At 33.5% G+C, this 26,016-nt stretch overlaps 1 protein-coding gene across 5 annotated transcripts in view; it reads left to right on the forward strand.

Moving 5' to 3' along the window:
• The window catches only part of Lrba (LPS responsive beige-like anchor protein), a 728,436-nt gene that overhangs the window by 408,705 nt on the left and 293,715 nt on the right, over nucleotides 1-26,016 (forward strand). For all 5 annotated transcript variants that reach the window (XM_046459031.1, XM_046459033.2, XM_046459036.2 and 2 more), the window contains exon 38: nucleotides 25,702-25,826. In XM_046459031.1, the coding sequence (XP_046314987.1) occupies nucleotides 25,702-25,826 (125 nt within the window). The remainder of the gene's footprint in view (nucleotides 1-25,701; nucleotides 25,827-26,016) is intronic.

Genomic DNA, 26,016 nt, shown 5'->3' on the forward strand with positions numbered 1-26,016 from the left:
TATTAGGATCATAATATATTAAAAGACAGAATTGGTAAATATTATTTTGCATCAAGAAAAATTCTGACCTTTCATAATTTCTTATAGTATACTATTTTATATATTATTATGTAAATGATATATAAGACCAAATATACTTTTTATGTAATTTTGGAGATTTGTCATCTTTTAATTGTATTATTTTGAATTGCTAATTGTGCTTTTTCTTAAAATCATGCAAATGATATTCTTTAGAAAATATTTTCAAAATACTACACTTATGTTAATGTTAATAGTTTAACATTAATATCATAAAGATTAAAGTAAGTGAAGGCTTGTTATATGTCATTTATTACAGAATTTTGTTAGAATACTTTGGAATGTCATATTGCTTTTTTATTATTTGTAAATCTTTTGATTTTTTCATTATATAATCTGGGCTCTATTCTTTTTTCCCATTGTAATGGGACCACTAACAACTGATTAGACCATGATTTGTATATAGCTTTAAAATGTGCCGTAATTTTTTTCAGATTTATTTTTCTAGAGCTAATATGAGATGAACATAAATTTACATTTTCTTTTCACAAAACTATATAATTGACATATTGCTATTAAAACTGTGGTATGATGATGAAAGATGTTTATGTATTTTTATAAACTATAATTTGTATCATATTGATACATGCATGATTTCATAATAAGGGAAAAAATCTTTTTGAAAAGAATATAGGATTTTATTATCTTTATTTTTATCAAATAAGTATGTGAATCTCAAACTATAGTTTGAGATATACAGACTTTAATTTTTTTTTGATAGTGTGAATTTGGATTTTCACACGCTTCTTGTAATCCCATTGTAAATATTCAAGTAGAAGCAATTTAAATTCATCTAATATGAGGCAATAGAATGTTATTTTTTAAAATAGCAATTGTTGGTTCTCATGAATACTTCTTTACGTCTATATTTAATTTTTAAACTCTAATGCTGCTTTTCTCTGAAAATTAGTTTTTGATTTAGATGAGAACATTTTCCATAAAATCTGTAGACTCTTATTTATTAGGTTGGTATCTGTTACAAGCAAAGATAATTCTCACTGTTGTTTGATACTGGAGTATAATGATGACTTCAAATTCTTTGTTGAAAGGTAGGATTTCATTTAATTAAGTTTTTCAGAAATACAAAGTAAAAAATTATTAAGGTGTCTTTTTCAAGAATAAGGTGGTAAAAATAATTTTTGTAAATACAGTTCTGAACACAGAGTTTACAAATGTGGAAAGTGTTAACTACACAGCCTTAGTAAATGAGTTATGTGATTTCACTTTTATTTGAAATCTGTTTAGATGTTTAAATAATTGTGCCAATTTTGAGTGATCTAAGCCAACAACTTTGAAAGTCAAAAGGATTATTTGACACCATGTAGGCCAGTTCAATTCCTTGTGCAGAATGAGAGAATTAAGGCTCTTATTATGTGTTAAATACCCATGGTTTCTCAACTGCTAAGAAACATAGAAAACAAAAAATAACATATAACACTAAAGGAAGTTCTTAGGCTAATCCAGTTTTGTTTGTATGATCCTGCTTGTGCATTAGAATTACATGGAAAGTTTTGAAAAAAAGATTTTGGTATCAGGAGTTGCATTTCAGGAGATACTGATTAAAAAATAGTATCTTAAAAAATATTTCCAGGTGAATCTAATGCCTCTACAAGATTAGGAACAACTGAGTTAAATCATAATCTCAATTCCTGGGGAGTGCAAAATAGTATGTGATCAATAAAGTAGATTTTTAGGTTAAAATATTGAGCATTGCTGCATATTATATTTTATAAGTAATTTTATATAACAACATGCAGATTTTATGTCACTGTCTGAAATGTTATTTTTTGGTCATATGGGACAATTGATCATTCTGGCTAGTCCTTGAGAAAGGTTTGATGGTTTGACTTTATTTGGTCAATCGCTTGGAGTCTAAAGCAGTAATTTGTGTCTGTGCTGTCTCTACACCAGTCACCTGTGTGACTTATATGAGGTGGCAACTTTGCTGGAGCAGATCTCAGAAGGTAGTTGTGGAGAGAATAAGTTACCCATGTAGTTTGAAAATTTCTTCTGGAGATTTTGACACACTCCCTGCTCGACACAGCATCCCTTCCCCTGGTCTCCCTCTCACTATTTTAAACAAACTGTTCTAAATTATTCTAAAACATTAACGTATACATTTTTCAATTTGAATCTTCCAAAAAAATTTTTCCTGGTTGTTTTCCTTGATTACAAAGACCTCCTAAAAATAAGTAAAAATAAACAAATGAACAACAACAACAAAAATAAATAAATAAAATAAAAAAATAAAAAAACAAAAAGCAAACAAAAGCTGCTCAGTTAAAAGGAAGCTGTATTTCTCTTTTTTAAACTCGCTTCAGATCTTCAGTTTGCAATTTTTTATTCCTTCTTCATTATCTAAATTGTGTAATTTGAAAAATATTTAACATTTTAAAAAATCAGATTGGCAAATAAGAGGTGTATACATTTATTATGTACAAAATAGTGTTTTGAAGTATGTGTACATTGTGGAATGATTAAAATGAACTAAATAACATATGCATTACCTCACATGCTTTTTCCCACCCCTGGGGATTTGACATGTTTTTAATTTCTTAGCTTTATCTTCTTTTGTTTAACATTTACTTGCATATGTGCATTAGTTGTAAAAATATGTGTAGTTTATCAACATGTGAAAATATTAGTATAAAAGTCTACTGCAAATATTTAAACACATTTCTTGGCCAAAATTATAATATTCTTTTTTCTCCCTTTGAATTTAAGTGTGGATAATCTTAGGTTTGATATGTTGTGTCAGTCCATATGGCGACAAGGGAGAGAATAAGACTAGCAGGAGAAAGCAGAGGTTACTGAGGGAAAGAAACATGTAGAACCTTCTAGGAGTGGTAAGGAAAATGAATGATGTTTGTGTGGGGTTTTATTTAAGAGTAAGGAATATTAAGAAAGTAGGGGTACAATTGAATTGTATGGGGAAGATTTTCCTTCATTGTAATTGTTTTTACTAAAATTGATCTTTATGTGCTCTTCTATAAGGAGAGGCAGTTGTTAATTAATTAAGTGGTTGAGCTTCAATAAGAAGATAGGATCATGGGGCTGGGATATAGCTCAGTTGGTAGATATACCTCACATACACAAGGCCCAGCACCACAAACAAAATAATAAAAAATAATAATAATAACTATTATTATTATTAAGATTGTGTTGTCTGTGATAATTTACTATGGAATTATTAGGACAACAAATTTATAGAGCCATATCAAAATTTTGATAGTATTTGGCATAGTTTTTCTGTGAAAAAGTCCGCAAGCTTTTTAAAAATAGTTACTTAGGTGCTGAGATTGTGGCTCAGCGGTAGAGCACTCTCCTAGCACGGGCAGGACCTGGGTTCGATCCTCAGCACCACATAAAAATAAAGGCATTGTGTTGTGTCCATCTAGACCTAAAAAATAAATATTTTTTTTAAAAAAATAGTTACTTAAATCCTATTTAGTATTGCTCCAATCATCTTGAATACACAGGTAATTTAATATAAATCATGATTAGTATTTGTAGTGTGAAATGTAGATAAGATTCCCTTTGATGATAAACCCATATAATATCCTTACCATTGTAGTCTGAAAGGGACGTTCTTGATAGTTTCTTGAAAATGAATAAAAGTTTTTGTTTAGCATAAGAAACAGTGCCTACCAATGCAAGAATTGACTTTTTGTGAATTAAAGATAAAATATTTTTCAGGCTACAGCAGAGCTTTTGTTTCAGATCTGTCTTGCTTGGGAGGCAGAGTTAGCATTGTTGTACAAAGAGAAAGGCATGTGAATGACTATTTTCATAGTCCAGATTTACACTGAGTAACAGCCTACATTTACAAATGTGGCTTATAAATACTTGGCTTTACCAAGAAACCATGAGAATGCAAAGTTAGAACATAGGTGCCACAAATATTTGCATCAATGCAAAATTTTTGTTCAAATTTTTAAGGTAAATTTTTTTTTAAACCATTTTACTTGAATATGTTTAGAAAGTGAAAATAATGATGTAATGTATCCATATAGCTTATACCTTTTTGGTATGTGTGTTGTGATAGAAGATACTTCAGGTATCTCTAATGTATTGAAGTTAAGTGCTATGGAGATTATTTCAAAAGTTTTTGATTTCTAAGTTTTACAAATTTTCTAGGTGGAGAACATTTTTCTTAGGTCAAGATTCAAATTGGAGAGCTGGGTAGACCACTTGAGGCCTGGATTGGATTCTGAGTATCACCAACCAAGATTCAAATTGGCAAGCTTTGTTTTCTTTTTCATTTATACAGGCTATAAAAATATATTCTCACCATAAAATAGTCAGTCATTATTTGAAATTCCCCTTTGGTACCTCTCCCTCCCCAGAATGTCTCCCAATGGCGAGGAACTAAAAAGTTTTATATACTATGTTTTGCTTTCCTCCTCTGCATTTATAAACACATATTTTATATAAATGGAACGTTGATGTATTTATTAACCTTTTCATTTTATCCAATGCTATTTTTCATATATCTACCTCATTCTTTTTAGTAGGTAAATAATATTTTGTATCATAAAAGTACTGTATTTGACTTTTTTCTTTTTATTATTTTTATCGTACATTTTCTATGGCACAATGTAACAATTTGATACGTGTGTACAATGTGTAATGATACTTGAGCTTTTTCTACTGATTGGCATTTTAGCTTGTTTCTAATACTTCCTTATTATAGAGATGCTACAACTCTGGCAGAATATGTCAGCTTTTCTATAGGATACCTACTTAGAAATGAAATAGCTATGTCAAAGGGTATGGTGTGCAATAAAAATTTCACTAAATACTGTCAAATCCTCTGGTGCGGCAAGGCACGCTGCCAGGCCGGGTTTGCCAGGAACAGCCTCTTACTTGTGAAAACATTTATTCTGTTTCGATATCAGTAGCTATCTCTTCCTCTAACCCAAAGTCCATATCTCTTGAATCATGACTGGGCAGTTTTCTGCCTGCTGCCCAGCAAAAGTAAGGAGAAGGGTGAGGTAAAATCAGCCTAAATGCTGTCTTAGACAACCACTGTCTCGTTCTAGTAGTTATGACTTTTGCCTATAGGCTGTTGCTTTCTCAGTTTCTCCCTAATATTACTCCCTTCAGCATATGTCTAGGATTTTACCTCTCAGTTTGTTCCTACCAACTTTCTGTCTTTTAGGAATTCCTCATAATTTCTGTTATATTGATTGCGTACTTATGTTCATGTATTCAAGCCCATCTTTGGCTTAAATATTGAAAGCAGTGACCATAACATTACAAAAGCAGATATTGAGTTTCTCGAACTTATTAGCTATCCTTCTTACTAACTTCAGTGTCCTGTTGGCCTATGTCTCCTATCAGGATGAAGAAAAATAAACCTGTTTTTACCTCTTTCTCCATATGCTTACTGAAGTTTACCCTATTTCTTCATCTTCCTATGTCCTACAATCTTAGAGTGGCAAGGAGAAAGAAAAAACTCAACCCAAGTGTTCTTGGTTTTCATCTAGGGCAGCCCATCTATAGTAGTGTTCATCTATGTGCATCCTTTCTTTACTTGGATCAAAAAGGTGCAACATTTCTCTCAGTAAAAGCTAAGACTTTGCACAACTGCACAAGTGATATATTTTATTGCTTTCTGTCTTCCCTACTCCCAAGAGAAATATATGGCAAGGAAGTAAAAGAATTAATTCCATACATTTCCTTAAGCAGTAAGTATTCTTTGAGATTTCTGAGGAACTGGAAATAAGAAGACTTTGAACATACACACAGACAGTTATATGGAGTACACTAAGAGTAAAGTATATATTTTTAACTACAGCATGTCAAAATAATAGCATTTTGAAGGTGGTAGGGACTTAGAAATTTTTAAATTCAGCACATTTATCTTGTAGATAAGGAGACTGAGGCCCAAAGAGATTAACTAGGTTTGCTCAGGATTGTGTATGAAAGGAATCATGAAGTCCAAACTAAGACCCAGATATTATTTAACCCTATCTGCTGCTGTTTCCCACATACTCTCTTGCTTTTATAATATTTTTATATAGTGACAAAATTAAGCTTTAAAAAATTTTTTTGGGGGCATACCAGGGGTTGAACCCAGGGGCACTTGACAACTGAGCCATATTCCCCCCCCCCCTCCTTCTAAAAGTTTTTTTGTAGTTGTATATGGATAGAATGCCTTTATTTTATTTGTTTATTTTTATGCTGTGCTAAGGATTGAACCCAGTGTCTTACATGCTCGAGGTAAATGCTCTGCCACTTACTGAGCCACAGCCACAGCCCTCCCTAGCCCCCTTTTATATTTTATTTTGTGATAAGTTCTCACTAAGTTGCTTACAGCCTTACTGAATTCTTGAGGCTAACTTTGAACTTGGGATCCTCCTGCCTCAGCCTCCTGAGCCACTGGAATTACAGGCATGAACCACTGTATCCAGCCATTATTAAGCTTTTAAAAAATATATACATACGGACATATAACATAGAATATTAAAAGTCTGTTAAATAATAAGATAAAAACTATTTAGGAAGTGTGCAGTTTTGTTTTTGTTTTTTTAAATAATGAAATTTGGAAAAGTTAAAAACAATGGTTAAATTTTAAAGCAGATGTCTAGGGAGTGCTTATGGGGGTAATTTGCACTTTCATGTGGTCTTTTTTTCAGTCACTTTTATTGTGATATGTTATTCTTTTTTTTTTTAATTTTTTATTGTTGGCTGTTCAAAACATTACATAGTTCTTGATATATCATATTTCACAATTTCATTCAAGTGGGTTATGAGCTCCCATTTTTACCCCATATACAGATTGCAGAATCACATCAGTTACACATCCATTGATTTACATATTACCATACTAGTGTCTGTTGTATTCTGCTGCCTTTCCTATCCTCTACTATCCCCCCTCCCCTCCCCTCCCCTCCCCTCCCCTCCCCTCCCCTCCCCTCCCCTCTTCTCTCTCTGCTCCCTCTACTGACATTCGTTTGTCCCCCTTATATTATTTTTCCCCTTCCCCTCACTTCCTCTTGTATGTACTTTTGTATAACTCTGAGGGTCTCCTTCCATTTCCATGCATTTTCCCTTCTCTCTCCCTTTCCCTCCCACCTCTCATCCCTGTTTAATGTTAATCTTCTTCTCCTGCTCTTCGACCCTACTCTGTTCTTAGTTACTCTCCTTATATCAAAGAAGACATTTGGCATTTGTTTCCTAGGGATTGGCTAGCTTCACTTAGCATAATCTGCTCTAATGCCATCCATTTCCCTGTAAATTCTATGATTTTGTCATTTTTTAATGCAGAGTAATACTCCATTGTGTATAAATGCCACATTTTTTTTATCCATTCATCCATTGAAGGGCATCTAGGTTGGTTCCACAGTCTAGCTATTGTGAATTGTGCTGCTATGAACATGGATGTAGCAGTGTCCCTGTAGCATGCTCTTTTTAGGTCTTTAGGGAATAGACCGAGAAGGGGAATAGCTGGGTCAAATGGTGGCTCCATTCCCAGCTTTCCAAGAAATCTCCATACTGCTTTCCAAATTGGCTGCACCAATTTGCAGTCCCACCAGCAATGTACAAGAGTACCCTTTTCCCCACATCCTCGCCAGCACTTGTTGTTGTTTGACTTCATAATGGCTGCCAATCTAACTGGAGTGAGATGGTATCTTAGGGTGGTTTTGATTTGCATTTCTCTGACTGCTAGAGATGGTGAGCATTTTTTCATGTACTTGTTGATTGATTGTATGTCCTCCTCTGAGAAGTGTCTGTTCAGGTCCTTGGCCCATTTGTTGATTGGGTTGTTTGTTCTCTTATTGTCTAATTTTTTGAGTTCTTTGTATACTCTGGATATTAGGGCTCTATCTGAAGTGTGAGGAGTAAAGATTTGTTCCCAGGATGTAGGCTCTCTATTTACCTCTCTTATTGTATCTTTTGCTGAGAAAAAACTTTTTAGTTTGAGTAAGTCCCATTTGTTGATTCTAGTTATTAACTTTTGTGCTATGGGTGTCCTATTGAGGAATTTGGAGCCCGACCCCACAGTATGTAGATCGTAGCCAACTTTTTCTTCTATCAGACGGCGTGTCTCTGATTTGATATCAAGCTCCTTGATCCATTTTGAATTCACTTTTGTGCATGGCGAGAGAAAGGGATTCAGTTTCATTTTGTTGCATATGGATTTCCAGTTTTCCCAGCACCATTTGTTGAAGATGCTATCCTTCCTCCATTGCATGCTTTTAGCCCCTTTATCAAATATAAGGTAGTTGTAGTTTTGTGGATTGGTTTCTGTGTCCTCTATTCTGTACCATTGGTCCACCCGCCTGTTTTGGTACCAGTACCATGCTGTTTTTGTTACTATTGCTCTGTAGTATAGTTTGAAGTCTGGTATCGCTATACCGCCTGATTCACACTTCCTGCTTAGCATTGTTTTTGCTATTCTGGGTCTTTTGTTTTTCCATATGAATTTCATGATTGCTTTCTCTATTTCTACAAGAAATGCCGTTGGGATTTTGATTGGCATTGCATTAAACCTATAGAGAACTTTTGGTAATATCGCCATTTTGATGATGTTAGTTCTGCCTATCCATGAACAGGGTATATTTTTCCATCTTCTAAGATCTTCTTCTATTTCTCTCTTTAGGGTTCTGTAGTTTTCATTGTATAAGTGTTTCACCTCTTTTGTTAGGTTGATTCCCAAGTATTTTATTTTTTTTGAAGATATTGTGAATGGAGTGGTTGTCCTCATTTCCATTTCAGAGGATTTGTCGCTGATATACAGGAATGCCTTTGATTTATGCGTGTTGATTTTATATCCTGCCACTTTGCTGAATTCATTTATTAGCTCTAATAGTTTCTTAAAATAAAAATCCTTTGCCTTCTTTATCTTTTGTTCCACTCTATTTCTCCCAAAGTAGGAAAAGACATTGGAGAGCAAAAAGGTTGCTATTGGGAACTTTTCTTTATCTGAAGAAGAAAATGAGATTTCTCCCCCCCCCCAAAAAAAGTAAAAGAAGCATTTTAAAAAATATTCTATATTAGCTACCCTCTTCTTCTTCTTCTTCTCCTTCTCCTTCTCCTTTTCCTTCTTCTTCTCCTTGTTCTTCTTCTTCTTTTATTCAAACGGTAGTAGGGATAGAACCCAGGGCTTTACCCATGCTAGCCAAGCACTCTGCCAACTGAACCATATCCCCAGCCCAGTTACATCTTTATTTAACTCTCATGGTATTCTTGAAAACCTTAAATATCTGCTCTTAATCTAAACATGTAACTGTGTCAGTATATCTTGGCAAACTGCCTTGTATGTAATAAATGTGGAATACATTTTTTTTAGTTAAATTCAACTAGGTCTGAGCACAAGTCAGTCACATGTACTATGTAAGATTATGGGTCCTCTAAGAACTAAAGTCCATTTTCTGTCTAAACTGTGAGGGGAAAAATCATTTTAATTTTGAATATATCAACTTTAGATCTAACAAAGAGTGACTAGAATAAATTACATACATGTTTATTGTTTTGTGGACTTTGTTTATTAAGTATACACTGGATGCCAGCTAGACCATGTGGTAGATGCTTAGGATTCATACAAAGTGGAAAAAAAAAAAGACTCTGTCCTTAATTTTAGAGCCTAATTTCTGTTACAGATATACAGGTAGTTACTTTTATAATCTTATCAAGAGAAACAATAAGATTAACTATAAATTTGTATTATAATAGACTGATTATAAGAGGTTTAAAAAGTATGAACATGGGGCTGGAGTTGTGGCTCAGTATTAGCGTGCTTGACTGACACACATGAGACACTGCATTTGATCCTCAGCACCACATAAAAATGAAATAAAGATTGGGTGTCCACCTACAACTAAAAAATAAATATTAAAAAAGTATAGAATGTGAGATACAAACAGACCCAAATATATAAATATGCTTTCTTTTGTTAAACTTATACAAATCTTTTAAAAGTGTTACAAACCTTCATGGTGAGTTTGTGAAAACGCACTAAATTTTTTCTAAGTAATTTGGAGTTTAGCAGGTGTTAAGCTTTGTTTTACTTGATAGAGGTTTATTTCATTCTCCCTGAGAATGATTCCAATCTTCATGAAGAGAAAAACAAAAGCCACATCAGCTTCCAATTGTCAAAATTTAGTTTTTAAAAACTCAAGTCTTTTTCCCAATGGGTTTCCAGATTGAAGAACATATGGACTCTATCTTCTGAGTAAAATACTTTCATTTTCCTTTTGAATTACTTTTAAGACTTCAACCTGATATGAGAAGTATAAAATGAAACCATAAGGTATTTAAACATCATGTACCTCTCTGTGATTTTTTCCAACTTAGATTAATAATAACTTTATAAAACATAGAAATAATGCTTTCTCTTTTAAAATATGATATATATTTCAGGAATGGTTCTGTTTAACTTTCTAGGATGTGAAAATATATGGCTGTTCTTGATATTAATCTCTCTAATGGGATTATTTCATTTTAGTGGATTTTAAAGAGATATTTAATTTTCTTTTGATTTAAACTCCTGACTTGGAATATATAATTGCTGAGAATTTTTGAAATAAATAGTATTTTTAACACTACCATGACCCAAGAAAATCATATGGCAGACTAGGATGCTTACATGCTGTTTTTGCACCAAAACCAATGAATTGGATAAGACATTAACAAAATAAACGTAACTAGCATAGCTTATTTATCTTTGAAAAAACTAATCTGTTATTGAAAAGATGCAATTTCTTTTACATAAGTTATTTTTAAAATTAGGGGTTTACAGCTTTTAGCTTAAAAAAAAAAGCAAGCCACCTTTTAAACAGAAATTGGAAGGAAAGAGTCATAACTCAAATAAGTTTAGAATTTCTGTTTCCTAATGGAAAGTTTCAGGGAATTTTATTAATCCCTTGGAAGATTTCTACATTTCAATTGTATTTTTATTTCCCTGCATACTCCTCATTTGCTAAGAATGACTTGGTTCTCTGTTGAGATCTTTCTTGGGATATATAGTGATTCACACAGACAGAGTGTAAATGATCTGAGAACAGGGTCTCTGTAAGGTTTTGTTTTCCATGCTATGTCTCTCACCCAGCACATGTAAAGCAGTGAATGCAGCTAATAATGAAAAGCAAACTTTTAAGTAATTTGCAAAAGCTGATTATACGGGTACATGGGAACTCTCAGAATCTTCCAACAGTGCATTTATTTTGTTAGTATTTTAATATAGTTATGAGAGGAGATTTAGAAGCTGTATCAAAGAACTTTTAGAACAAAATGGATGTGCAGCCTGTATGGCTTCTCTGTAACCCAGTTAGAATGTTTGAAAGCTCTGACATAGGCATGAAATTGTCTGAATTGGTAGTACTGTTTGTTACTTAAGTGTCCAGAACTCCACTTTTATCCCATTCATAGCCTTTCTTGCCAGTCTGTTTTAATATTGGAATTACATAAGATTAAGAGTTTTAATATTTAAATGTATTTTATTCATTGCAGGTTTTTTGGAGACAGTCCATATTTTAGTTGTTGAAATTAGTATATACGGGCTAGGGATATAGCTCTGGGGTAGAGTGTTTGCCTATTACGTGTTATCCCTGGGTTTAATCTGCAGTACCAAAAAATCATGTGTCTCTACTGGGGATGTAGCTTGGTGTTAGAGCACTTCTCTGGTATGTGAGGTCCTGAGTTCAATCCACAGTACCTCAAAAAAGTAAATAAATAAATAGAAAGAAAAGAAAACTAGGATAGATAATAATGAGGCTTGTTAGAACTATTTCAGTTCCTGTTAGTGAATCTTTTTAAGGAACCATTTTGTCTTAATCTTGTTCTTCCTATTGAAATTTGAATACTGATTGATACTTCAGTGTCAATATTTGAAGTATAAGTTCTAGTTGACAGTCTTATTAATAAAATATGCTAACTTCCTTATGTCTGCAGATTAATGAAGTGAACATGAATGATCTCTTAGAAGTCCTGCATTTTGGGGGCTGGAGTTGTAGCTTTGTGGTAGAGCACTTGCCTTGCAAGTGTGAGGCACTGGGTTCGATCCTAGCACCACATGAAAACAAATAAAGGCATGGAGTCAATATACAACTAAAAAAATTAAAAAGAAGAAGTCGTCCTGCATTTTGACTTTTTGTCTTTTCAAATGATGTTTATTATCAAGGGTATTCTGATGTGTCAAGATCTAGTAGAATCTGTTTAGATTATGAAGTTGTGGGCATGTATACAATGTCATTTCAGAGAACTATTTGTATCCATGTGTTCCCTCAAATGTTCATAATGTACTAAATCCAACAGAGAATATAAATGGCTGCAACCTCCCAATAATTCCATCAAATTACGAATCCATCACTTTCTTAATTTACTGATGAGGTTAGAGCCTTCATGATTCAGTCATTTCACAAAAAAACCTACATCGGAATGTTACTACATTGGGAACCAAGCCTTCAATGTTTGAGCCTTGGGGGACATTCCAGATACAAACCATAATAAGCAACTCAAATAAAACATGTTTAAAAGTAAATTTGATCCTCCTCTCCTACTTCTTCTTTCTCCTTCATTTGTTCCTCTCCGCCTTCCATACCCTTCCTCGTCACTCTCCTCATTACATTTGCCCTTATAGAATGGCATACCTGCAGAGGGTCTGTCTGGATTAGTGTAAATGTTGGGGGTCATTTTATTGTTGAGGGAACCTGAAAAGAAAGACTCATTTTATGGACTCTGAGGTTAGGAGGGAGAGCTTAAGAGGATGGCATGGTCTTGGAATAGACTGAATCATAGAAGAGAAAAAAATGTCTTTAAGGTTTTTACATCCTTTTCCAGTAAGGAAACTTGGCAGAGGTGCCTGAAGAGGACCTCAGCTTGGGGGCTCAGGTAGAGACCTAGCAATGAAGTCTTCAAGTTTAGGATGGTAAATATGCAAAGAGCAGGGTAGCCACAGGGGCCTGAGATCTTGGTTCTGGCTCTTTCCAGAGAATGTACAGAATTGACTGGTGCAGGGAGGGCAGCTTTCCCCTGAGAGACCTGCCAGGTAAACCATTTGGTCAGGCCTGAAAACAAACAAATAAACAAATAAAAACCACATATGTTTTAACCAGGAGCCAGACTCCTCAGATGATTTTTCATGGTCTGCACCTTTGCATTCTCCTTTAGCTACTTCTTAGTTTACACTCTCCAAAAATTCTGGAAACACTTAACTTTAGCCTATACCAAATTGTTTCTTTTTTCACTTTGCTAGTGCTGTTCCCTGAGAAAGAACGTTTTTCCTTTTTATGTTATCCTAATTAACATCTCTTAATAGTTTGAGTCAATTTGTGGGCTAAGAAGCCTGTCTTTACTTTGGACAGTGCCTTTCTTTAGTGTTCCTAAGGCACCTTTTGATATATTGTATTTGTCTTTTTTATTTATTTCTTTTTTGGTTTGTGAAGTCTTTGAGAATAATGACTCTTTTTTAATACCAAAACCCTGAATCTCTAGTTCCTAGCACACAGGTCTTTCTGTATCATCATTAAGTGCTTGTTGATTATATAAATAAATAAGTGAACAAGTGAAATGTAAGCTCATTAGTTTTTAATCCCTGGTGTTTTATAATATAGGCTGAACCTATCTTTCTTATCTCTTTTTCTTGTGTACACACTAAATAAACCTCCAATTTTCTGATCTCTGCACATTTACTTATGCTCTGTGAAAAGTTACAGTGTTGTCTTCTTTCTGTATGCAATTCAAACTTGACCCACTCTTAAGGATCTTTCTCAAAAGTCTTTTACTCTATAAAGCATTTCCTGATCCCTTCCACACATGATCACTCCTATTTTGAATTTCCATAATTCCCAGTTTTTGATTTTTTTATAACTTGAATTTTATATCATAGTTATTTGTTTATTTCATCCCTTTAATTAGATCTCAAGTGCCTTAAGATTAAAGACCATATATATATATATTGTCCTCATGTGAGTATATCTCATAGCACCTTAACCAGAGCTTTTCAGATAGCAGTGGGTACTCAGAAAATATTTGTAGATGAGTAAGCCAAAGCAGGATTGGTAATTGAGAACCAGAAAAAATGTGGCAAAGAGAGGGAGTAAAAGAAATCACTGCAGAATGTGAATAATTGCTTCAAAATGGAAAGTACTAGAAAGTTTCTAGGAGATGACAGCAACTATTCAGAGGACTGGTTTCCAACTGTCTTAAAACACTGGAAGTGAAACATAGTAAGTCTGTTTCCCCCTGTGGATAAAGAGTACATCCTTTTTGCTAATGTTCCAAAGCACAATGTATATGCATGTGTCTTTTATGCTACTGAGAATCAGTTATTTGCTCTCAGTATTTTCCTGAGAGTTTTGGATTAAAAGAAGGGAGTATTGTATTGTGCTGGGTTGTTACTCCATATAAGCCTTCAAATTATTTATTTATTTATATTTATTTAATTTATTTTTATATTTCTTTTTTTTTTAGTTGTCGATGGAACTTTATTTATTTATATGTGGTGCTGAGAATCAAGCCCAGTGCCTGATACACTGACACATGCCAGGCAAGCACTCTACCACTGAGCTACAACTCTATCCCCTTAAATAATTTATTCAAAGATAAAAATGTTATGTTATGGAGGATGACACTTTGCTTTTCCTTCTTTCCCTATTACTTGTAAAGTATCTTAAGAAAACATGTGTGGGATAGGGCCTGAGTTTAGGAGAAAAGAAGGTTCAAATATCACAGCAGTGATGCTTCCATATGAGACTGGTTCATTAGTGCGCTTATAAAGCATCCATGTCTTTCTTATTTGGAGCAAGCAATGAGTTTACTAGAAATAGTCAATGAATGGTAATAGCTTGCAGGCTATTCAGATACCAATGCTGACCTGCATGACACAGTTAGGTAGTATTTACTTTGATTTTATTTATCTATTAAAAACAATAGAGACTTGTAACTTTTTCTCCCCAGTCTAATAGCTTTGCTGTTTCAACTTTGAGTACTGGTAACAGTGGGAAAATATCAATTTTATAATTATTCTTTGAAACAATGTGTACTGAGAGCTTTTCATATAATTTATAAAGAATTTTCTTGTTTACATTCAAACCTGTCACTTTACAAAAGAGAACTTTAAATTCACAGCAATACAATAAACTGTCATAATGAATGAGCCAATGTAGACTTAAACAGTTTGGGTAATAGAAAGTGTTAGATGGTTGAGTCCAGGTCTGTTTATTAGTAGTTAAATCACTTGACTTTTGAGCCTCAATTGTTCACCAGTAAAGTAGGAGTTATTGCCCTAATTTATAGGGTTGTCGTCAGAATCAAAAGAGATTACATGTAAAATACTTAGTAATGTGCCTGATACATTATGAACCATCAGTAAATTTTAGTTCCCATCTCCCTTCCCAGAGCACAGTGTAATATACTTCTCAAAAGAGTGAGGTCCTATCTGCCTAAGACTTCAGATCATTCTTTGTGTGAACATTTTTCTTGGTGAGTGATTCTGTAGTTTGAAGACTCATGAAAGTTTTCAACAGTAGCATAAGCCTGCATTCTTTTATTCTAGGCATGTTTTGGTAGAAGTTAGGGACTAAATAGGGAATTAGGTAGATTGATTAAACAGATATATCAGTTTATCTATTGGAAAACAAAATTTACCCTGCCTCACAAACCAGATATTTTGATTAATTATCATCAATATGAATAGCTTGGGAAGCAGAATAAATTTGGTTTCCTGATGAATCAATGTCTCATAAAGCTTACAGTGAAAATTATCAAGTATTGATGAAAGAAATGGAAAAGGACCTCACAAAATAGAAAGACATCCACTGTCCATGGATTGGAAGAATCAATATGAATAAAATATTTGTTCCACCAAAGTGACATACAGATTCAGTGCAATCCATACCAAATACCAGTGCCATTCTTTGTAGAACTAGAAAAAGCAATCCTAAAATTTGCACAGAACCACAAGACTACAGGTAGTCAAAGCTATCTTGAGCAAAAAGAACAAAGCAGGTGGTATTGTACTACCTGACTTCAAAATATACTACAAACCTCTAGTAGTCAAACAGCAACATATTGGCAAACAGACACATAGAACAGTGGAAGAGAAGAGAGCCTAGAAGTAAACCCACATATTTATAAGTCAAACTGATTTTGACCAAGATGCTAAAAACACACATTGGAGAAAGAACAACCTCTTCAATAAATGGTGCTGAGAAACTTGGATATCCACATGCAGAACAGTGAAACTAGATTCCCTATATCTAAATAGTTACACAAATTAACTCAAAATGGATTTAAAGATTTAAAAGTAAGTCCTGAAACTATGAAACCACTACCTGAAAATGCAAGGGAAATGCTTTATAATATTGTAACAGGCTAGGATTTTTTGGACAAGACCCAAAAGCACAGGAAACAAAAGCAAAATTGGACATATAGGGTTATATTAAACTAAAAAGTTTCTACTGAACAAAGGAAACAAATCACCAGAGTGAAAAGACAGCTTGCAGTATGGGAGAAAATATTTACAAACTATATATCTTACAAGGGCTTAATAACTAGCACATATAAGGATCTCCAAAAACACATTGGCAAAAAGTAACCTGATTTAAAAATAGGTGATGATTTAAATAGACATTTGTCAAAAGAAAACATATAAATAAATGGCTAATAAGTATGGAAAAAACATTCAACATTATTAATCATCAGGGAAATTCAAATCAAAACCACAATGAATTGTCACTTCACCCCAGTATGAATGGTTTTTATCAAAAAGAGTAAAGAGAAAAAGGGCTAGTGAAGATGTGGAGAAAAAGGAACACCTGCATAATATTGGTGGGAATGTAATATATTAGTACAGCCATTATAAAAAACTGTATGGAGGTTCCTTCATAAAATTGAAGAGACGTACCATATAATCCACCAATCTCAGTACTATTTATCCAAAGGAAATGAAATCAGTACATCAAAGAGACACCCGCTCATACATTGATTGCATTAATGTTCACAATAGACAAGAAGTCTATATCCACACTGATGAATGGATTAAAAAATGTTATGCATATACATATTGGAATACTATTCAGCCATAAAAAGGAGAAAATCCTTGTCATTTGCAGCAACATGGATGGAACTAGAAATCATGATATTAACTGAAATGAGCCAGGCACAGCACATAACTGCTGTATGATGGTACTGGTGTATAATCTAAAAAGTTGAGAGTAGATTGATGGTTACCAGAGACTTAAGAAAATAGAAGGGAGGAAAGTGGAAATATTAATCAATGGCTACTACATTACAGTTAGATAGCAGTAAGAAGCTGGTGTGCTAGTAGTGCGCAATAGGGTGACTATAGATAACAACACACTGTATATTTCAAAAAGAAGAAAGAATTTTGAAGATTTTCAGTATAAAGAAATTATCACTGTTCAATGAAATTGGTATGTTTTAACAGGATTTAAACATTACACAATGTTTACATGCATCAAAACATCACATGTCACCTCACCCCAGTTTGAATGGGTGTTATCAAAAAGACTTAAAAGAACAAGGGCTAGTGAAGACCCCAGTAATATGTAAAATTTTACATTCATATATTAAAAATGCCTGGACAAATCCTTCTGTATATATTCAAGCACAATTAAATATTGGTGCGACTCTACTTTGAAAAATCCTTTCATTTGCCTTGGTTGACAACATGGGGTGTGAGTCTCCTGTTATCTTAAGGACTATAAGGGATAGTTACTTCCTTGTTTCTTTTACTTCTCCTTGCCTTTTCTGCAATTTTTAAAGTATTGGCATTTCCCTGATTTTATCCTCGCCTTTCTCCTTTCCTTTAAATATCCATTCCTCTGGAGTGTAGTGCAATACCAGACTTATAACAAACACTCATTAATTTTTTGTTATATGAATTTCTTAATTCACTGACTCCCAGGGCTGATCAAATTTGAATCTGTACTGATGGTTTCTCTTTCCAGTTCGGAGTTACATTGCTTACCTATTAGAAGAACTTGCTGAGATATTATTATTAATAATAATTATATTATTAGATATTATTAGATATTAGTATAATATTATATTATTAACCCATGTTCCCATGGTTATTCTTTCCAACTATACCTGCTTAACCCGCATTCATTTGAGTTAAATAGCATCTTTATTGTTTCATTTCCCATTGTCACAGCCCTCAGTTTTATTCTCGATCTCCTTTTCCTCCCTTATTGAATGTCTCAAGAAGTCTTATCTAGCCAACTTCAGATCTCTTAGATATTGTGCCTCTAGGCTCCATCCCCATTAACTCAACGCCAGCCTCTTTTACATTGCTGCCATGTAACACCCAGGGTGGGTCATATTAATCCCCTGTTTGTGAAAGCCTAGTTTTGTCTATTCTGAAGATGTAAAGGTAGCTACTTTAATTCTCTTTACAAGGTCTTTTGAAAACTGCATCGAAACATGTTTCCTGACTTAGATCTTGCCGTTCTAAGACTGCCTTGATGTAGTATTTCTCACTTGAACTTCTTTAGGTAAAAGTGTCTTTTTATGTCACCATGCCTTTATCCAGGCTATTTTTTTTTTTTTGGTTTGTAATAACTTTTTCATTTTGTCCATCAGACTTCCATTCACCATCTAAGTTTCTGTTCTAAAGTCATCTATTCTTTCTTTAATCAATTATTTATTAAGTGACTGTTTTATAACAGTTACTGTGCATGGTCAATGAATTAGATACAAACCCATGTCCTCATGGAACTTACAAAATAGATACTCATTGAAACCTTAATGAAATCCTCAATCCTCACAGGCAGGGTTAATTAGCACTTTGATCATAGCCAATAAGACATTGTAAAGGAAATGCCATGTAGTGAAAAGCTCATTGCCTTAAAAGTCAATAGCCTCTTATTATTTATTTCAATGGGCAAGACTTAATTTCTCCATCTTTAAAATGATAACAGTATTTAATTATGGCATGGTTGTTGAGGCCTTGTAATAATATGTATAAAAGAGCAAGGTCTAGCACAGAGTAGGCTAAAGCAATGAATGTTATGTTATGTATATGTTTAACATTTCCTAATTTTCATTCCAATAACATCATTTGTTTAATTTTTTTTCTAGTTGTATGTAGAGTTTTATTTGATAGTGTAATTAACATGAGATTTTGATTTTTTTTCCCAACTTTACTTTCTCTCTGGCCAAAAAGCTAAGCTAATAAAGAAATGGTTCAAAGTAGCCAGGAAGGGTGAGGACCATTTCTTGAATAATTCACTGGGTTGCAAAATTATTTTTATAAAATGTCCTCTAAGTAATAATTAACATAAAGTGGGCATCTAGGTGGCTTTAAAAGATACGTAGACAGATACACTGAATTGGTACCATGCAGAAATTGCTCACTACATGAAACATAATTTTACATAATTAAATAGAATCTATACTATGCCAGTGTCTCAAGGTCATGCACAATTTCCATGTCAATCTTCAATAAAGGAAGGACTTTGCTTTAGAAAATATCTCCTCTGCTGAGCCACACAGTTGAAGGCTTTTTGTTTTTCTTTGTCCTTTCCATTAAGGCAGCACAGAGCGGAGAGATCACCTGCTCTTGACTTATAGTTGGTACTTGGTTAAAAGAGATTTTAGTTAATATGTTTGCTATCTATCTGCATGAAGGCAGCATAGATTTCAGTTTGTGAGATAAAGCATTCGCTCTCATTGCATGATACCCTATAGTACCTGAACATTATTTCATCAAGATTTATACAGAAAGTGAAACCCATCCAGAACTTGAGCGCTTTTATCTTCGAGCTGACAGTGCACGGAAAATGTTTGCTGCTTTTAAGGGGATACCATTTATTTAAGTTGTAGCTAATGTCTGCCATGAATTTTTAATCTACAAATATGGAAACAGAAGCCTGCCAGATACACGAGTTAAAAAATACTGGTAATATAAAAATTTAAGAACAAATATGACATGCCAAATTTTTCTGGGATTTAGAACTCTGCTCTAGCTAGAAGAATTTATTACTGACTTCTGTTAAGGTCATCAAGATTTATCAGGTAGTGTCACAGGAAAGTGGGTAAGATGGAAAATGGGAAATTTTTCTAATATGATTGCATTGTCACAGTTTTTCTTTTTAAAAACAGCAGTCTTTTGTTGACACAGATCTAGTTTACATTAAAATAACTCTAAACTCAGTGAGATGACAGACACATACTTAACATTCTGGAAACTATTCTATTTTAATAAAACAATATCCAGAAAACAATCTACCTTAATAATGTATTATTAGCTCAATGACTTAATACAACATAAACTTAATCAAATAAATATTAATGTTTCTCTTATGTACTTGAATACTTTCAAGTGTTTACTGAATTTTGACTGTTTTATTTTTTAAAAAAGAGAGAGAGAATTTTTTAATATTTATTTTTCAGTTTTTGGTGGACACAACATCTTTATTTTATGTGGTGCTGAGGATTGAACCCAGCGCCCCGCGCATGCCAGGCGAGCGCGTTACCGCTTGAGCCACATCACCAGCCCTTGCCTGTTTGACAACCAGATTTCTGCCTCATCTGACCATCTTTTTCTATAACAGTGCAAATGCTATTGGTTGTTTCTGAAGGGCTTTGTTCTATATCCTAATTCCTATGCTTAGATTTAACTTTGGGAGAGAAAGAAAGGATCCTGATATATTACGAGGAGAGGAAAATAAGATGTTCTCAGAACACTTGGGTTGTGGCAAATAATAATGCAGAGTGAGCCATTTACAAAGTTTTTCTGTGAATGGTGCCCTCTGAGAAGTGTAGCTAATAGCTATGTAATGGAGCTATATTCTATCACACATACTTTTGTGACATATCACTTATTCTCAAACCTATCTTCTTGAGATCAGGAATAGCATCTTAATAATTGTAACCCTAGCAACTGGCTCAGGTAGTCAATAATAATTTATTAGAAATATTTTAGGATTCTGTTACAATATTGATCCATATGTACTTACTCTACTAATTGTCTAGCTGGCTTCCCATTATCTTTCTAAAAAAAAAAAGTAAACTTTAAAATCTCATAGTTTACATGTGAAAATAATAATCAGATTGCATATACTTGTTTCAAACAATTAGTAGAGAAAGACTGCGGCAAGAATGTACATCTCACCTTAGTTTTTGATGCTTTAATACTTGTATCTTTTCAACTTGATTCTCATTAAGCTCATTCTTTTTTATAGGGAGGGGGTTTGGGGTATTGAATCTAAATGGGCTTTACCACTGAGCAATAGCCCCTCCCCTTTTTATTTTTTATTTTGAGAAAGGGTCTTCCTATGTTTTTAGGGCCTTGATAAATAAGTTGCTGAGGCTGCTCTTGAACTTGTGATACTACTGCCTCAGCCTCCGCAGTTGCTGGGATTACATGTGTGTACTACCTTGCCCAGCCTGGCTCATTCTTTTTCATGTGTTTTACCTGACCAAATCACTAACTATAGTGGGCCTATAAAAGGGAATAAATAGCCTATTTGTTGATGCTTGAGTTATATTTCCATCTAAGATTTCAATAATCTTTCCAATTCTGTTCTTGTAGAACAAAGAATATCTATTTTGTATATTAAAATGGCATTGTTTTATTCATTTGTGTAGATTGTAGTGATGTGTAAAGATGTATTTATACAGTCACATAAATGTGAAGGTTTTTTAAAGAGTAGTAAGATAATTAGGTGTTTTATACTTAGAACAGTTTATTAAATCTGCATTGTAATTTTAACCTGAAGCATTGAAATGAGATCACAGTATATTTTATATATATGAAAGAAAAATCAGACTATGCCATCTACAGCTTTTCAAAGACACACAAGTCCTTGTTGTCAAAGACATTTAGTACTTGGAGATTGTGCCCCAAGAAGGTTGTAAATACAGCACCTTTGTTTCCCTGCCTTTGAGGTTAAAAGTAAATAAATGAAGATCTTTTGGGACCCAGACTGAAATACTTGTGGGAATGGAGATGGGGGGGCGGTTATGCAAGTAGTGTCCTGAAGAGCTTGCATCATTCTTTTGGATGGGTATAGATGGTATGTGTATGTAGTGACCTAGATATGACCTGAGAATGAGTAACTTCTGTCATCCATGCTTACATTTGTTCAGCAATCTGTTTCTGAACACTTGAGTTCTTTTTAGTTTTGCTGATTATTCCATGGTGACAGCTACAAAAACATTTAACCTGTTTAAGTAATTCACAGACTTATGTGAAGAGAATTGTCTCTGTATTATAAATTCACCCATTTTGTATCCTATTTCTCCTTGAAGGGGCATCTGGGGTGGGTAGTAGGGAACATCATTTCTTAAATGATAGTGAAATCTTAAAATGGATGATCAAAATTGTAATTATTTGATGATCTAAACCTATGAATTGGGATGGGGTGGTGGCTCAGTGGTAGAGCTCTTGCCTCATGTGTGAAGCACTGGGTTTGATCCTCAGCACCACATTAAAAAAATAATTAATAAAATGAAGTCATAAAAAACCCTACACATTCCCCTTTATAATGCTACTCTAAAATGACAACGTGCACCCTGTTTTTATTTATAAAGCTTTATATTAAGCATGAATGTTGGAGGGAACAGAAGTAGGAAGACAAAACCTTGGATTTTTAAGCCCATGTCTGTTGCTATATAAACAACTTTAAATATGCTAGTAATTACTCCCATCTGAAAAGAGTGAATGTTACTTTTTCTTCAAAGAACATATAATTTTACTCTCACAATCAGAAACAGGATGAAAAATGCTGTTTTCTCAAATGAGACTAATAGTTGCTTGATTAGAAGTAAGTTCCTTGAAGGGTTTGTATTCAGTATCACCTGGAACAGTGCTTTATATGGAGACAAAAAAAAAAAGGCATTGAAATTGTTGGCATCCTTATGTGATTTTTATAATCCTTTATAAGTATGAGATCTGAAAATGTGATAATAGCTTTGTCTTCAGATTACCTTTGTTATAACAGGATTGTGTTTTGAAGATGGTCTTGAAGAGATATAGCTTCAGGAGATTGTAAATATTGTGATGCTTAGGTTTAAAGTTCTTTATCTGGATTACATCTGAGTATATTTAAAACTTTTGGTAGAACATTTATATTTGATGGCATAAAGATATGTAGTTAGCATAAATGAAACATCTTTGAAAACTTTTTACTATGTGATTAAATTCTCAGTTCCTAATAACTGAATTTTTGTCACCATTTTGGCCATTTTTTGTTAGTATCAAAGACTATAAAAATAAGTGCTAAGTTCTTTTTCTTCCTAAATTGCTTATTATGGATATTATTTTTGAGCTAGTTGATAATTTGTGAATGGTTTTATAATTTCTCTGACCTCTCTGTTGTGTGATAAAACATTATTGTACAAATGCTTTAGTAGTCATTGGGTTTGACTTCACTATCATGCAGTATAGTACAGTCTATTGTTGCCTAATTTAGTAATAATTTTATCGTCTCAGCTTAACATCTCTTATAATTTTAATTGTTATCAAGAAGAATGACATCATTTAATTTGACTTAAAATGCAGAAGGATAGATGAATGACAAATTAATAATTTACCACCTTTGCATAATACTGCAGCATAGAGTATTAGAAGGATTGATGGCATAAAAGGTTAACAAATTTTAGCAGCTTTCATTAGCTTTACATCGTCATATGTTTGTGGTGCTGACTGAAATAGGCTTTGTAGGAGATCTCAGTCTAGGGAACTAATTACTTGTGCCGATTGCCGCACTGATGAATAGACTCTTATTGTATCATTCCCCTGAAGACGAGCCGCAGCCTGTGATTCACGACTGCATCCTGGCTGATATTTGATAATAATTTTAACAGATAAATATAGGTAGGCAGAATGATGAAGTACCTATCTAAGCTACATGACTATCAAAGCCATGCACATAGCCATCTGTGCACTGCCTTTCTGCCTCTTACCTAAGGAGAATTTTATTTCATTAACTGAGTTCAAACAACTGTTGTCTTTTGCTTGTGTGTATTATTCATAACTATTTCCAGTTTGCTCTTTAAATGAAATGGTACTAGTTTTTATTTAAGCTCGAGATGACAAAATAATGAAGAAATTTGAAGAGTAAAAGAGCTTTTTTATTTTTTCTTTCTAATGATTGCAATTCTCTTAGACATTTCTGTATTCCATTTGATTATATAATATCTCCCTCTCCTCATGCATGACCAGTATCAACAAAGGAAATATTTGATGTTCTTATTGTCTCTTCAGCATTCTTAGAAAAGACCACTGGATTCCTATTGTTTTTAAGATAGTTTCGTCAAATAATGTACTGTTTGTTGTCTATTCTTTTATAACCTGAGATAATTGAGATAAAAGTTATGAGATAAAAATATTTTATTTATAAATCTATTTTGAATTTTTAAAGATAACATCTTTAAAACATCAAAATAAGGATGACTTTTACTTATATGTTTGGGGATTGTCATTTGGTCAAGACTACTAATTTGTCAAAGCTCACAGGTACAATTTTATTAGCTCATGGAATACAAGTAAAATTTTATTTTGTATTAGCCATTCCTGCAGAAGTTTTGATTATTTATGAATACTTTTTTATTTTACTATCAAAACTTATAGGTTTTCATGCTGTACATGTTTAGTGAATATATGTTCACTAAATACATATTCTCCAGAGATTTTTTTCCTTACTGTAACTGAAAAACCTTCATATAAGTATTTTCCTTATAAAATATTTTCTAGCATGCTAGATCACAATTAGTTAACAGGAGAGAAAGCTGACATTTATATGTTGCCATATAAAAAATCTATGTAATTTGGGAAATACAGAACTTGAATTTTAAAAATGAATTTCCGAAAGTATGCTTTCGATATAGCAATTATTGCACATCATATACTATGTAGTTTTTAATTAAATATAAAAACAGGCTACATAAAACAGAAATCCAATCTGATTTGCTTGAAAATAGATTGCTATTTCACTCTACAGGAATGGTTTATTTAAAAACAGTAAATGGAAAAAGAAATGCATTTTCTTCTGTTGTTCTAAGCCTCAGGGGCTAAATGTAATGAATATTTTAAGAGATTATTTTAATTAAATTCCTGCACATCTAAACAGAGTAATATTTTATTATCACATACATAACCATGTAACTGAGATATTCATTAAAGTTAACACTTTCTGGACCAAGAATTCATGGTATGATTTACTGACCTTGTGCAAAAAGGCACAAATTAGGAAGAAAAATGAAGGGGGACAGACTTTGATTAATATAGGTAATGCTATACCATATTTATAATAGCCTTTTCCCTATTCTGGTTTATAAATGCAGCCACAGAGAAAGGTGCCCTGCTGAGGCTGAAATGAGGCTGAAATCAGAGCACATGCCACTAGAGTGTGGGGAAACTGATCACACTGTCAGCAATTCATTTCAAAATGATGTATTTAGTGCTCATTTCACCTTCCAAGAAAAGGAAAAGGAGTTCCTTAGACCAGAAGGTGATATTGTTATTTTCAAGGACATACCTAAGTTAAAGATTGCAGAAAGGGGAGTGTGAGATGGGGGGAGAATTAAGAGGAAGGAGAGAGAGAGAAAAAAAAGGCAGAGCAAACAAGGAGAGCTTTATGCAGAAATTCAGTGCTACCACGCTGTTTGATAATTGCTAACATATGTGGCTTCTCTGTTTCATTGTAGTCGTCCTCGTGAGTTCTGGCGCCTTGACTACTGGGAAGATGACTTGCGGCGCCGGCGACGATTTGTGCGTAACCCTCTAGGATCCACACATCCTGAAGCGACACTAAAAACAGCCGTGGAACACGGTCAGTGTATAAACCACTCCTTGCCAGTAGCAGCAGGTACAGTACTTGGTAATGAAGAGCATAACTTCATTATTACAAGGCACTGTAAAATTGTCCAACACCACATTTCATAGTTATTCACCTCAGAAAGAGAGGTTAATTTTTTTTTATAGTTAGTATAAGATCCTGTGAAATTATGGTGTCAAGTGTA

The sequence above is a fragment of the Marmota monax genome, unplaced genomic scaffold, assembly GCF_021218885.2.
Source record: "Marmota monax isolate L192 unplaced genomic scaffold, Marmota_monax_Labrador192_F-V1.1 WCK01_AAM20220418_F8-fsc00002, whole genome shotgun sequence".
In the NCBI taxonomy this organism is placed as follows: domain Eukaryota; kingdom Metazoa; phylum Chordata; class Mammalia; order Rodentia; family Sciuridae; genus Marmota; species Marmota monax.